The sequence below is a fragment of the Microchirus variegatus genome (assembly GCF_963457635.1).
Source record: "Microchirus variegatus genome assembly, chromosome: 3".
In the NCBI taxonomy this organism is placed as follows: Eukaryota; Metazoa; Chordata; class Actinopteri; order Pleuronectiformes; family Soleidae; genus Microchirus; species Microchirus variegatus.
In genome coordinates, this window is record NC_139804.1 from 9,463,545 (window position 1) to 9,478,439 (window position 14,895).

The 14,895-nt window shown below is 40.8% G+C and overlaps 1 protein-coding gene across 1 annotated transcript in view; it reads right to left on the minus strand.

Moving 5' to 3' along the window:
* Window positions 1-5,697: 5,697 nt before the first annotated feature.
* The window catches only part of cacna1ba (calcium channel, voltage-dependent, N type, alpha 1B subunit, a), a gene marked incomplete at both ends in the record, with an annotated part of 225,712 nt that continues 216,514 nt past the window's right edge, over window positions 5,698-14,895 (minus strand). Inside the window, 4 exons of the mRNA XM_083887152.1 lie at window positions 5,698-6,252; window positions 7,180-7,397; window positions 10,335-10,557; window positions 12,101-12,139. Of these exons, the coding sequence (XP_083743278.1) occupies window positions 5,698-6,252; window positions 7,180-7,397; window positions 10,335-10,557; window positions 12,101-12,139 (1,035 nt within the window). The remainder of the gene's footprint in view (window positions 6,253-7,179; window positions 7,398-10,334; window positions 10,558-12,100; window positions 12,140-14,895) is intronic.

Genomic DNA, 14,895 nt, shown 5'->3' on the forward strand with positions numbered 1-14,895 from the left:
TGTCTCTATGTCTGGGACTGAACACAGTGATAAAGTACAGCATGTCAGTCTCCTCTCCTCAATAAATTCACACAGCAGCTCGTTGGAAAATAAATATTAATGAGCGACGAATAAATAACTAAAACCTGCTTTGTCATAATATTTAAAAAACTGTAAACTAAACTCCCTCATTGTCTTCATTTATTCACATTTCTCATGAAGTTTTCATGTCGTTCGGTTCACTGACAGCAGCGCCCTTCCCGAGACGCCACATGACCGCGCTTCGCTGTGCTTGTGCTCGTGCACAGCTGTAACGTCACTCTGGGAAATAAGATTTGTCTGGGCTTTTCATGGCCTTTAGGAATGTTTTTCAAATACAAAACTCCATGAATTAAAAATATAGAATATAAGGATTTATAAAAGCCTGTGTCCATGTCTCGAGGTGTCCTGTGGACACTTTTACACGCGTCTCTTTTACTATTGCGGTCAATGGGAATGGGATTTTTTGTTGTACCCAAAGTGGCCACCAAGCAAAAATTGTCTTCAAGGTAGAGGGGGCGGTGCTCTATCCAGTTCATATTATACATCCATGTGTTGAATGTAATGATAGAAAAAAAGAGAGAAGTTTCAAAGAGAGAGAAGCAAATGTAAAATTACATCCTTTTTTTTGCATATACAATTAGGTCCATAAATATTGGGACATCGACACAATGCTCTTTATTTTGGCTCTATACACCACTACAATGGATTTGAAATGGAACGAACGAGATGTGCTTTAACTGCACACTTTCATCTTTAATTTGAGGATATTTAGGTAGGTTGTAGGTTGACTCGGTGAAATGTACTGTGGTGTGTTTTGTGGTCGGGTAAATTGGCTTTACATTCGTATGCTTAAGTATTGTATAGAATGCTAGAAAAACACCTTGAACGCACCAGTTACGTGCAGATGCAGCTAGCGAGTGACGTGTGTATCAAAAATATGAGGAGCGCGCGATTGAAAGCATGGCAGAAAGGTAATAAAGGTAGGACAATATCAGTTAACTGGAAACATTTTGGCTTCAATTTGACGGACGTCGAGCAAAAATAAATTGTTTGCAAAGACTAACTTATTCAATCATAAAGTGGTCTATGACCAGGCGATAAAGCTCGTCAGTCAGCGCCACCTCAACACAGTCCTCTATTAAGGACACTTTACAATGCCGTGTCTATTAATCGTGATTTCAATATCAATCAAATTAATCTTTTTTGTTATTACAATTACGTATGGACATACAGCCACACCAAAGTAAGCCAGTTATGCAGCTAAATAATGTAATGTAAATCATTAATTTAAAAGAAACCGACTATTTAGCATTTTATTCTTAGTCTCCCAAGACTATACCTGGCAGGCATGCACTTCAATGAAAATACAGAATGTCCACAGGCAACAAACTCTGATGATGAGCCGCTGTTCAAGTGGAAGAAAGGAGAATGCACAGCAAAGCCAGTGAAAGAGCAGCCAACGTTCAGTAAGTTGTTTTTTTTTACTTTTTATTGAAAGTCACACTAGAAATTTAAACGTCCATTAGAAAATGTGTGTAAACAAAACAAATATATAAATTACACTAGTAAAATAAATACACACAACAAATTAAATACAATATTGCACTTTCTGTTATTGCAGACTACGTGGATGAAAAAGTGGACAAGTGGTTTTTCCGGAGCCTGGTCCATACACGGATGCAGTTATGAGAATGTCCATCCCCGAAGATCGCTCTGCACAGTTTGACTAGCCGGACAAAAAGGAGGTGATGGAGCGCGATGTGACGAGGTTCAGTCAAGGGCCGGTCTGATCCCCACATAGATGTCTTCAGCGTCAGGGAACTCTCTCCATAGCACCACACAGCTGGGCAGTGGCACACAAAGTTTTCGTCCCAGAAAACTGTAACGGCTGAACAGAGGGTGTGTTTTATTTCTGTCACATATGTAAACATGTCAATAAAGTGTGAATTTGAATTTGTGCAGAAATGTACATTTCCCAATGTTTGATATGTAACATTTTAACAATAGTCAATCTACCTTTAGAAATGGAAAATAAGGAATTGAATAAAGTGGCAAAATGTAATTTATATACTTGTACTGTTACTACAAGAACAAAAGAAAATACAAAAAGAACTTACTGTTCGATTCCCCTGAGCCGTAAAGGCCCATAGTCTGCTTTGCAAATGTTCAATGCATTCTGCAAAGAGAAAACATTCAAACACACTGGTTCAAGGCCAGGGTGGTCTGCCAGGCAGGAAGGTGGGTTCCACAACTGGTTCAGTCTTCTCAGAGGCTCTAAATGTGAAAGGGTAAGTGATGTTTGATGTCACATAATGACTGATACTGTGTTTACACTAGCTGGAAATTTGATAAACTAATATTTTGCTATTTACATATTTATATTTAACGGATGTTTATATTAACCTGCATAAAATGCTTTCGAGAGCCATCATAATTACGCCAAGCCTGTGGGCAGTGTAGGAAGAAGGAGAAAGCTATACAAGCTTCGATATATGGACGTAACTATTCAAGTGACAGCAGCAATGATCGCGTCATCCTATAATTCTCACGCCACTCCTCCGAGACAATAACACAAAACTGGAGAAGAAGAACAGAAGAAGTTCTGAAATAGCTGACCTCCGATCACTAATATGTCACTGCCTCTTGACGTAATATAGGAGCTGTATTTGTAAATGCAAACACTTAAAAAGTTCATGCACCAACAGAAATGATTCCATGATCATAACCAAATGTAAAAAGGTCTCACTTTTGGAGCGTTGATTGCCTATAACTGTTTTTCTCCATTTTCCTCAGTTTACATGCAAACGTACACCTAAACCGACAGAAAAATAGGGAAAACATCTCAGTTACATATATTTTTTCTAATATGTTGTTAGCGACAACTACGGGTCAGGTTATGCCACGCGTAATTTTACGAATTGGAAGTAGTGCATTACGCTGAAACGCAGTAACAACGGGTAAACGGACATTACTTTGGGGTATAAGGAGATGGCAGGCAGTCGTCCCTGGAGCGGGAGTTGGGGCGACACTGCATGACAATGGGTGATAAGTGGCTACAGTATGGCTGTGGATAGTAAGTTAGTTGTCGCACATAACAATGATGTAATGTTATTACGGAGGAGCTGTGAATCAAAAAAGGGTGCTATTACATTCCCGCTGGTGTGGAGAACACGGGAGTAGCATGCTAGTTACTCAAACAAATCTAGATTTTTATTTGAGTCCGCGACCGTATTTAATCGACGTACAAACACAAACATTTTTAAGAAAAGGTCAAATAGAGATCATAACTGACCATTCGGACACGTCCTGTTGCAGTCTACATAATACAACTTCTTCGGTAGCTTCCTCTTCCTCAGGGTCGGACTCTGGTTCAAACATAATGGTTGAACCGCAAAGTTTCCTCCACCAGCCATGTTCCTCCCACGGTTCGCGTTCAACTGTTGTCATGGTAACATGAGCATGCCGGCATGAGCGTGCCAGCGTCGACACTCCCCCTGGAAGCAGTGGGAGTGTGTTTACCTGTTTCTCATTTGCATGTAAAGGGACCAGGCACAAAACCGAACGTTCTGAAAATGGCTGTTTTGGCAGGGTTATTGAACTGCTATGGTGCTTCATCCTCATGGTATTTCGAGCAAAGCATGTCACAGACATGTTCATTAGGACATCAGGAACTAGTTTAACTTGGGGTAATAGGGTATAATATGGGACCTTTAATATGTGAGACCAGAGACCCGTCCTGAACATGTCTATATGAAAATATTAAATTTCGAAAACAGCACCCCCTGTTGATAGCAGACAGAATCACATTTACAGTTTTTCATCCTGCTCTAACAGGGATTGCTGAATCCACCTGACACGCCTTTGACCTACAGGAAGTCAGCCATTTTGAACAGGAAGTGTCCTCTAACTTCTTCACACGATCCCCTCGGAACTTGGAATGGGAGACCTGGGGACCCGCTCTGATGCGTTTGTTGAGCATGTCACGATCCTCAGAACGACATGCGCGGGGACGCCGCTGAAAATAACTACTACTGAAAATAAATAGCACCGCGAGCAGTGAATGAACGGGTTCAAGCAGATGCGCGCCTCGCCCATGAACCCGTTCAGATCCGCTTGCGGTGCTTGTTATTATTATTATTCATTACATTTCTAGGCACCCAAAGCAGACTAACGGAAGCATGGCTTGGCAACAATGTTGTTGTTTGGCAAATTCTAATCGTGTCTTCCTGTTTTTGAGGCTCACCAATGGTTTACATCTTGTGGAGAATGACATTCTCCACATGTTCTAAACAGTTGATTTGGCCACACATTTTTCAGCCTAATGATGGCTTGCTTCACTGACAGTGACAGATTCTTTGATCTCATTTTGAGAGTTAACAGCAACAGATTCCAAATGCAAATGTCACTCCTGGAATCAACTCCAGAACGTTAACCTGCTTAATTGAAGATGACATAATGAGGGAATAGCCCACAATTGTCCATGAAATAGCTTTTTAGTCAATTGTCCCATTACATTTGGTCCCCTAAAAAGTGTGAGGCACATATAGCAAGTATTGTAATTCCTACACCGATCACCTGAATTGGATGTAAATTCCCTCAAATTAAAGCTGAAAGTGTGCCGTTAGAGCACATCTTGTTTGTTACATTTCAAATCCATTGTAGTGGTTTATGGAGCCCAAATAAATTGTGTCCATGTCCCAATATTTATGGACCTAACTGTATTTCCCTCTTTAAATGTGATGCAAACGCTGATGTGCATTTGTATCCCAATTTCTGTGGTATTCAGATTCAGACAGCAAACCATGTTCTCATTTTAGCAGGCAAGTCTTTGCAAAGGTTAAGTCACTAACACTTTACGGTTAGGCGACATTCATTAACATTAGTAAATGCTACTCAATGCCTGTCTTATCTCAAGATTAAATATTGATTTAATCTTGATTGATAAGTGAAGTGTCACAAGGGAAACAAAAACAGTAGCTTTATAGACCCTTGAATAATACATGCATTAATTACTTCATTAACCTGGATAACATTAATAAATGGTTAGTTAAAACATTAATCAACTGTCCGTGAATGCTTATAACAGCATTAAGTAATGTTAATTAATGTACTTTTACTGCTTTGCTGTTCCGATTCATTCCAATGGTTTTTGCACATAAACAACAGAGAGCTTTGAATAATTTGAGGGGATAAGGTGAATAAATTATGAGGACCAGGACGCCTGTTCAGGGTACTAAGAGGGCATGGGCTTGAAGTAGGCAAGCACAGGTGGGACCACCATGGAAACCATGGACAAACCCACTTGGGACTCATTGGCAGCCTGAATATAATCCTTTAATGGGGCCCACTTTGACATGCTGGCTGGGTAGTTATGCAGTTTGAGGGTCTACATGGTGGCATCAACAAAACACTTAAAGTCAAAGCAGATAAAGGATCACTACAGTGTCTGACCCCTGTTCTGCTTCATGATGCTCTGTGCCCTGTGACAAAGATGCCCACGTCATGTTCACATTCAAGTTTTCTCCCTGTTTGAGATGTCCTCCTTAACCTTAACTCTCCATGTTTCAAATACAGCATTAAACACACACAGTGACAATGTAAACTAAAGCCTTCAAAGATGATAAAACTCATCACAGTTCTTCAAAAGTTCATGAAAAAGGTTGGTTTAAAGCCATGCTAGCACCATTCGTCCTCCTCTGCCTCCTGGTAATACCTGGGTGCCCTGACGCCAGAGCCTGGGCTTGTGTCGCCCCTGGAGCTGAAGTGGTACCCATTGGGCACCCCAAGGTTCTGCTGTGGAGCTGGAGGCAGGGCTCCCATCATGCGAGGCAGTGCGATCCAAGATGAGCGTCCGGCACAGGGGCTGGGCGACAGCAACGCCACATCCTGGAAGACGTCCAGCTGGTCCCAGAGGCTGCCATAGGGGCTGCCCAGGGCCTCGCCGTGGCCCTGGCCCAGGAAGGGCTCGGAGCTAATGCGAGTGACAGGGCAGGGAATGTGATGGGAGCCACTGTGTCGGAGGGCGTTGTGCTCCGACAGGCCGCGGCTCAGCCGGCCAGGACTCAGAGAGGCCCTGCTGGACACAAAGTGCACAGGGGAAGAATTGGCAGTCTTGTAGGCCACCCCTGGCCGAGGAGTGAGGGGGGTCTGGGGGAGCTGCCGACGTCCGCGGCTTGCCGTGCTAGAGCTGGAACTCAGTGCCACTTGGCTGCCTTTAACCCAACCACTGCCCTAGATGAAAATTGGACAAGCAATTTGAAACGAGAGAACGATGTGCAAAACATGTAAGAGAGGGAAGGAGGCAGGGACAAGGTCGCCAGAGGGAGGAAAGGGAAGGAAAGGAGAAGACACAAAAAATGTGGTATGTGATGGAATAAAATAATAAGAGGGCAAATGAGGGACAGAGGACAGGATGAAAGAACAAAAAGTCAGAGGAAAGTCAGATGCACATAATGGATAGAAAATGATGAAAAGAGAAAGTGGGAAAGGAAGTGAAAGGCCATGAGAGGCTGCACCACAGGCAGACAGAGGATAAAGTAGCATCAAGAGCATGCAGAGAAATCACAGGTCTCCTACATTAGTACCGTGCTGCAGCAGAATTATTTCTCACCGTCTCTCAGCATCTGTAGCTCCATTTATTTATTTCACTTCCTGTCTGAGTGATTTACCTGCAGGTTTTTTCCCCTCACATATATTCCATTAGTTTTGTTGCTGTCTCATATGCCACACCACAATCATCAGCTGTTTTTAAAAGCAGCACTGTCAGTACAACATGGTATGTCAGGTACTATACATCATGATAAAGATGAAAAATAACGTGATTATGCCCCATAATTAACCAGGATTAAGACTTAATGCTGTGTTTTGATGGTTTTATTGGTGTGTTTTAATTGGTAGGGGGTGAGAATTGCCTGATGGGATCAAGCCATAGTGTGAGAAACCCTGCTTAAAATCACGATGATCATAATTACATCCAGTGCTCAAAATCATTCAGATAATTTCTATTATTATGAGCAGCAGAGGTGGATTTCTGAGCGGACTTTTCTATTCAGATCAGAATCACACAGTAGCAGAAATCAGACAGTGATCAAGATTAGATTAAGTACAAACTGGTGGAGCCTCAACTGAGCCCTGCTCCTCACTCCTGTGCTCTCCCACCTGCTTGTTGCTGGTTTCCTGCCCCTCACTGGGGGAGGTGGCACAGCTAGTGGTGGCAGATTTGCTATGGCAGTGCCCCCGGCTGCAGAAGCGGTCGCAGGAATAGTAGCGCTGCTTGTCGGCCGAGGAGTGGTGATGCCTCCTCTCGCGGGAGCGTCCGCGGTCATGGGCTCGATCTCTGTAGGCAGCAGGGTCTGACACTGGCTCTCCTGGTGCACCTGCAGACACATTCGGATGAAACTGTGTTTTTGTTTATATTCAAGATCATATTAGGGCCATGACTGATGTCTTTACTGTAAATAAATGTCTACACTAGAGCTGAAACTATCTATTATTAATCGATAACTAAATTAATTGTTGTAGCTTCTTAAATGTGAATATTATTTTTGTTTGTGGACAAAGAAGACATTCAAGAACATTGTAATTTCCAGGTTTGACAAACACTGATCAACATTTTTTAACATTTTCTGACATAGTATGGACCTAACGATTAATCAATTAATTTCAAAAAATTATCGAGAAAATAATCAACAGATTAATCGATTACGAAAATAATCGTTAGTTGCAGATCTAGTCTACACTTTGGTTTAACTTAAGCAGTCCACACTACCGTCATCCTTCAATTGCTACATTGCCCTGCAAATAAGTGCAGTATATATATATATATATATACATATATACTTTCATTGCGCTACGGGTAGACGTGCAGTTTATGAACAGGCAAGGCAGGCAACAGTACGCCCTGTACTGAAAATAATAAGATATTAGACGCCCTGTTTTTCCCCCGGTAACCACTGAAACGATGTTGCAATGACGCGCGGGTATAGACAGGCACGTGCTGGCCGTAGTTTTTGCCAGCACACGCCTGTCTATACCCACTTAGAGTCTGTCCAAGATCAGTTTGGAACACCAAATGATTCCAACATGATGTGCATACACGGTGGAACAGCACCTATCAAATGCTGGAAAGTCTCTTTGCGCAAAAGTGAAACTTGGCTGCAGCGCAGCGTGGATTATGAACTCCCCAACTAAAGAGATCAGCTCATCCAATGCATCTGTTATTCCCTTAATTACAGCGCTAATGCGTCTTCTAATGAAACAATGAGACCACTGAGATATGAAGGATCCACAATGAGATATGAAGGATCCACTTACAGCAGCGCACAATGCAGGAGAGAGAAGAGCAGAATTAGCAGAGGCGGTGCGCAGAAAAAAAGGCCCGTACCAAATGAGGGGCACCCTCTATAATGACAATGCCTTGACTTTAGCGATGTCAGTACACACAGTCCCAGTCATAACAACAAAATTAGATAAAAATAAATAAATAAATAAATGTTATTTACAGTATTTTATTTTTTCTATATATTTATATTGTCTTATAATATAGGTTCTTTACAATGTAATGTTTATTTTTTACTAAGTTTGTATAGGTTTTTTTAAGGTTATTTACAGTATTTTATCGTTCTTTACATTTATATTTTCACATACTTTATTTATCTCTCCATTCCTACAACAATATAAAGAGAAAATTAGAATTTTTCTGGCAAATTTTCAAATGCTCATTAATCGTGATTAATCCACAGCTACCCTGTGATTAATCTGATTAAAAAAAATTATCTTTTGACAGCCCTAATATATATATATATATATTCAATCTCATAAATCTAGATTTTGGAAAACTCCGTTTTCGCGTTTGCATGTAAACGGAGAAAAACAGAGTATTAGGCAATCTGCACTCCAAAAACGCAACCTTTTTACATTTGGTTATGATCATTTTTACATGTTTGCATTTGCAAATACAGCTCCTATATCATCAGCATCGCCGGATTTGGGTCTGACCTGGGCGGACTGCTTTCTGGTGGGAAAACTTTGAGAATGAGGTTATTGGCCCGGAGGTGTGGCATGACAATTTTAGGATGTTGCGATCATTGCTGCTGTCACTCTGTTAGTGATGGGATCGGCAGTTCATTTGAGTATACTGAATCACTTAAATCAGTTCATTAAACTGATTTTTTCAAAAGATTCGTTCACCGAATTGTTCAGTGCTAAGCAGGAGCCCAGTGCCGTGCTACGTGACTCACCTCCTCCCTGCGTGCAGTACGTTCGCGCTGCGGGTCATAGAGTGAGTGACAGCGCAGTACACCGTCTCTCTGTGTGTCAGTTCTTTCGCGAGATTCATGTCCACAGCGACAGTTCACCAGCTCTCAGTTCATTCGCAAGATTCACGTCCACAGCCACAGTTCACCAGCTCTCTGTGTGTCAGTTCGTTTGCGAATCATGACTGAGTCAGTGACTGACGGCTCGTCTTCTTACTAGTCACTCCCTCCCCGCTCAGCGCACGTTGGCTGGCGTCGTTTGCCGAAGATTCACGAGAGAGTGACGGCGTCGGCGAACGACTTCACGAGTGAGCCACGATCACTGCTGAGCTCAACTGAACTAAGAAAGACACGAATCAGTTCATGAAGTGATCCGTCAGTTCGTTCACTCAAATGATTCATACTTTCGAACAAATCACTCCTGACCGACACAACACTACACACTTGAATAGTTACGTCCATACATTGAGGGTGAGACGTCAGTCGCTGTTGTTGTCGATGAGAATTCTGATTGGCTTGTATGGCTTTCTCCTTCTTCCTACACTGCTGCCCACAGGCTTGGTGTAGTTATGATGGTTTTCAACAGCTTATTTTTGCGGGTTGCACTGCACTGCACCGCAACGATTGGAGCAAAAGTGTCAAGTGCATGACTGTTGGAAGTTGTGATGCACAGGATAGGATTTGTGTACACTTTTAGAAATAAGAGTTCCAAAAGGGTCCTTCTACAAACGCTGCGGTTCTACCTGGAACCATTTGCTTCTGAAAAACCTGTTTTTCAAGGGTTCTTGGTGAAACCCTCAAAAATAACCTTTATGAAAAGGCTCTACCTGGAGCCAAAAAAGGTTTCTCCTATGAGGACAAGCTGCAGAACCTTATATGGTTCTACTTAGCACTTTTAGAACCTCAACTTGTTAAGTTAAGGGCTATGACTTGAATTGTAGTAAGGTTAAAGTTAGGGTTAGGCATCAACTGGTGAAGATTAGGGTTAGCAATTATGCTTTGTTTAGGCTGTACAACTGCATGGATGTCAATGCAGTGTGTGTGTGTGTTCTGCCTCACCAACAGAGCCTGCATCTTGTCCACCTAGAGACATATCCAAAGACCTCTGTCTTTTTTCTCTGTCTCGGTCTCTGTGGTGGTGGCAGCGGTGGTGGTGGTGATGGTGGTGCGGTCGCTCATGACTGGGTTTCTCCAGGGTGTAGTCCCTCAGGTTGACCTCTTGGGGTCGCTGTGAGGCCACAGTGGATGCTGAGCGTTTCATCGGGCTGGCATCAGGGACAGCCTATGGAGGACGACAACAAGAAGTCTCGTGTCTGATATCTTTTCCTAAAGAGTGTGACGACAACTTATTCTTACACTTGTTCATGTATTTGTTTACACACCAAGACTCACTGCAGGCGGTTCATTCACACATTAAAACACAACAGCATGTGATTTAAGAGAAGAATCTTTAAGTGTTTCAGTGTAAACTTTATTATTATTATTATTATTATTATTATTATTATTATTATTATTATTATTATCATTATCATTATCAGTATCATTATTATTATTAATAATAATAATAATAATATTATAACTGGTATGATAGAAAACTATTGTGTGTAGGGTTGGGGGTTATTCACAGTGTGTGTTTCACTTTTAAACTGCTGTTGTGTTAGTTGGCATGGAACTTGGAAAAAAAAAGTTCAAATACAAAACTTCTTTGAGCAACTCATTTTCAGCAGAGGAAATAACACAAAAGTAGGCTGCAGCTTTTGAGAAGGACAGTATCAAACCTGACTATCGTCTTTTTTTAGAGATTTTATTTTACAATGTTGCAGTCACACTGTCCCTGGTACTGATAAGAAACTGAGGAGATAAATGAGATTGATAAACAGTGAAAAATACTATTGATTTTACAGAGGGTTGGGCAGTAATTCAATAGGAATTCTATCACAATTGAAATTTTCTGCAAATCGCAATATAACAAATGTTTAAAAAAGTATCAAAGTGGCTCATCCCTAGTTAACCCTTAGTACTCGCTAAGTGGTGGCACCCATGTTAAATTGCCATGGGAATAATATACAACTCCTTATATGGACATCCTGGGGTGTGTGTCTATAGGTCACATATTATACCGGCTGTTTTTTCTTTTTGTTCATAAAAAACGAGCCAAAAGAACTTTCAACTGTGACATATTTCCTAATTTCACAAATTCAGTCCGAAAGATTTTGAGTACATTTTGCTCAGGTGTGTTAACATAGTTGGGGGAAATTAAATTAAATTAATCAGCTTCAATTGATCTCTATGACAACAAAGAGCAGCAATTTCACTGTGGTGAGCGATAGTGATTGGATAAATGAGGCAAAATTGTCACTTCCATGGAAGCTCAGCATCCCTGGGAGTCATTGAAGCAGTGGGCTGATCCATTATTGGAGGAACTGTCTGAAAGGCAGAACCACTTTTTGATTGACAGGATTGGAGAAAAAAATGAGAAAGAGCTTAGCCATTTCTGTCTCAGTCCCATGCAAGTAGCCCATAGCCCATTTCCATTTATATACATAATATACACTGTAAACAAAAACACTATTAAAGCATTTCCTTGTTTGTATTTACAAAATTATCACATTTCCTTGGTTCACGTGTTCATTCGTTCATTCATGTTATTTATGTAAAACAATAGACCAGCAGTGCCATGTCTTTGTGATCTAAGACAATCACTGTATCTTGCTGTACAACACAATGAATATTGCACCGAATCACCGAAGCACAGACAGGCATACATACAGTATGAAAAATAAATAAAAGCATCCTTGTGCTGATGTGTGTGAGTGAGTACATACGGCCAAGTGGATCCCTGGAGAGGGTCGTGAGTGTCCCCACTGTCTCACAGGAGAATTTAGAGAAAGAAGAGCAGAGAAAAAAGATGAGGGACATTTAACAGGATCATAATCATTTCATATTATAATCGATTAATCTGTCGATTATTTTCTTGATTAATCTAGAACTTGTTTGGTCCATAAAATGTCAAAAAAGTATTTCTCAAACCTGGATATGATGATGTTCTCACATGTCACAGACCAAAACTATTCAGTTCTAATGATTTCCGGGGGAACTGCAGAGTGTGCTTGCTCGGGTGCATTTCACTAATCTGAGCAGCTTGTAACAGCTGTTTCTCGATTTACAGACACACAGAACATAATTTTTAGCTGACAGGAATAAGAAAACTTAAGAAGGACAATAGTGTGCTGGAAATCAAAGAGTGAGGGGTCATTCATGCCGTGCCACCTGCGCACGCAGCAGACGTCTGTGCACACACTCGTCTTGAGTTTAACAGCTGCAAGTATTACCAAGATAGACCGATGTGACAGTTTAGGCTATTTCAGTCACACGTTAACCCTGTAAGACCCACGGTTGTAAAATTACAACGTTAACTTTAGCCATCCCTAAAAACAATCTGTTACATTTTATCTGGTTTTTTACCACATGTATACATTCATTGGGTCTTAATGTTCAGTCTCACAGTGTTAGTGGATGTTACATTTGTTTATAAGTTCCACTTTATGACCATGAACGCAGCCAACTTTTCAAGATTTCCTCCGAACAAAATCTCTTTGTTTCATTGGACTGGATTCATCAGATTAAAGTAAGTAAAATGTCTTATATATTTTTTTTGGATGTTATTATAATGTGTAGAGCATGTACATATTTAGTTATTGTGGAAAAGATGCATCAAATTTAATTTAGAGCTTGTTACATATTTGTTGTAATTTTACAACACTGGGTCTTGGTGGTAGCAAAAATAGCAGGCTTGTTTCAATGGACACAAACAGGTGATATTCCCTCCACAACACCACTGCCTGAAACAGAGGATTTTCTTTATATATGAACAGTATACATTACATACAATATACCCTTGTTTCGGTTCTGGTCAAATTTGACTGATTTTAAAGTTTTATGTCTAAAAAAATACATAGTTAATTTGATCAGACTGAGCTAAAATCCCATGTCTTTGTCCACAAAGAGGATATCAACAGACAATTCAGTTCTGGGAAAGGTGTAAATGTTCCTGAATGTGGGGTTTGGATGTAAGTGGGGGTTTGCATGTTTTTCTTTTAGTATGATAAGTAGAGACCATAGGCTCAGACAATTACATTTACATTTAGGGCATTTAGCAGATGCTTCAGTCCAAAGCGACTTACAATCAGCAGACAGTATTGTCTGCCTTGAAAACATTTCTACCCAGAGCACTTGGTCCACCACCCTATCTATTCCTTCAGGTTATGTACTACAATATACAAAGCATATTTATACATGTTAATTCATTGCTTTTTTTCCAGAATGCCACCAGCAAGGAGAGAGCCGTGATACAGTGTGCATGATGTGATTGATATCATCCAAACTGGAGAGAGTGAAGTTGAGATGGAACTCAATGACACTGATGAGAGTGATGAAGACTCAGATGAAGATACCTGTCAACAAGTGGACAAAGAAAACCAACCACCCATGGACTGTCCAGCTGATCATTATGTGGACATCGTGCCAAAAACAAACAAACACATCATGCACCATGACAGGTGTCGCTGGCCGAAAAAAAATATTTCATCAGTCACAATACAGATTTTTCTGGTCTGGATTTCATCTTCATGCAAAGAGAGCTCAGCAACACAGACAGTGACATCATGAAGCCTCTGAATGCTCAGATGAGACCATACAAGAGATGTGCACACCTGCCATTGGATAAACACAAGGACATGAAGACAGGGAGAGGATGCTGCAATAAAGGATTCACCAACACACAATGCAGCAAGTGTAATGTTCGCCTTTGCTTTTCAACTGTTTTTAGGACTTTCATGAACAATGAAAGTTTGTCATGAAAAGAAAAAAGGAATGAAAAAGTTGATAGAAAAAAACTAGAATTTTATCCTGTTTATGTATTTATTTATTTATTTTTAATAAATGCTTTCATAAGAATATGACTAATGTGTGATTATTTTTAAATGTTATATACATTTATGAAGCTAAGTAAGCAATCAAACCTGCAAATAAACCCTTAGTTGTTGTGAATTGTTGTTCAGACAAAGTGAGTAAAAACACAGAAATTCTGCTACCACCAAAGCCCAACGTTGTAAAATTACAACGTTTCTCTAAAAACTTCCATAAACATTTTTTTTTCCAAAAACTCTTTGATTTCTGCATCTAAGGCCTCCTACAACAACATCTGAATGGTCAAAATAAATTTTTTTTAGGTTTTTCTTAATTTGGGTCTTACAGGGTTAAGGTGTCTGAAGCGTTGGCTTCAGTACAATAGCGACACACGCATTAACGTCTATAGCGTGCGCCTACAGTATAACTCGTAACGGTTAACATTTAATCAAAAAAGGTATGTGAGTGGATGGGGGCAGCCAGGCAGAGGCATTTCCTGGGAGGACATGACGTCACTCGGGGTTCCCGGTTCGTCACCAGTCCCATTTCATTTTTGAAATTTTTGAAACCACGATTTCATGAGAATCACGTTACAGCTCCTTCCACAGCTACTTCACAGCACAACGGGGTGTGGTGCAGGTCGACGTAGTGCTGTCCGTGGTGCTGGATCCTCAAATGAGGCTCTGCACCATGATGAACATGGAAAAGCTAT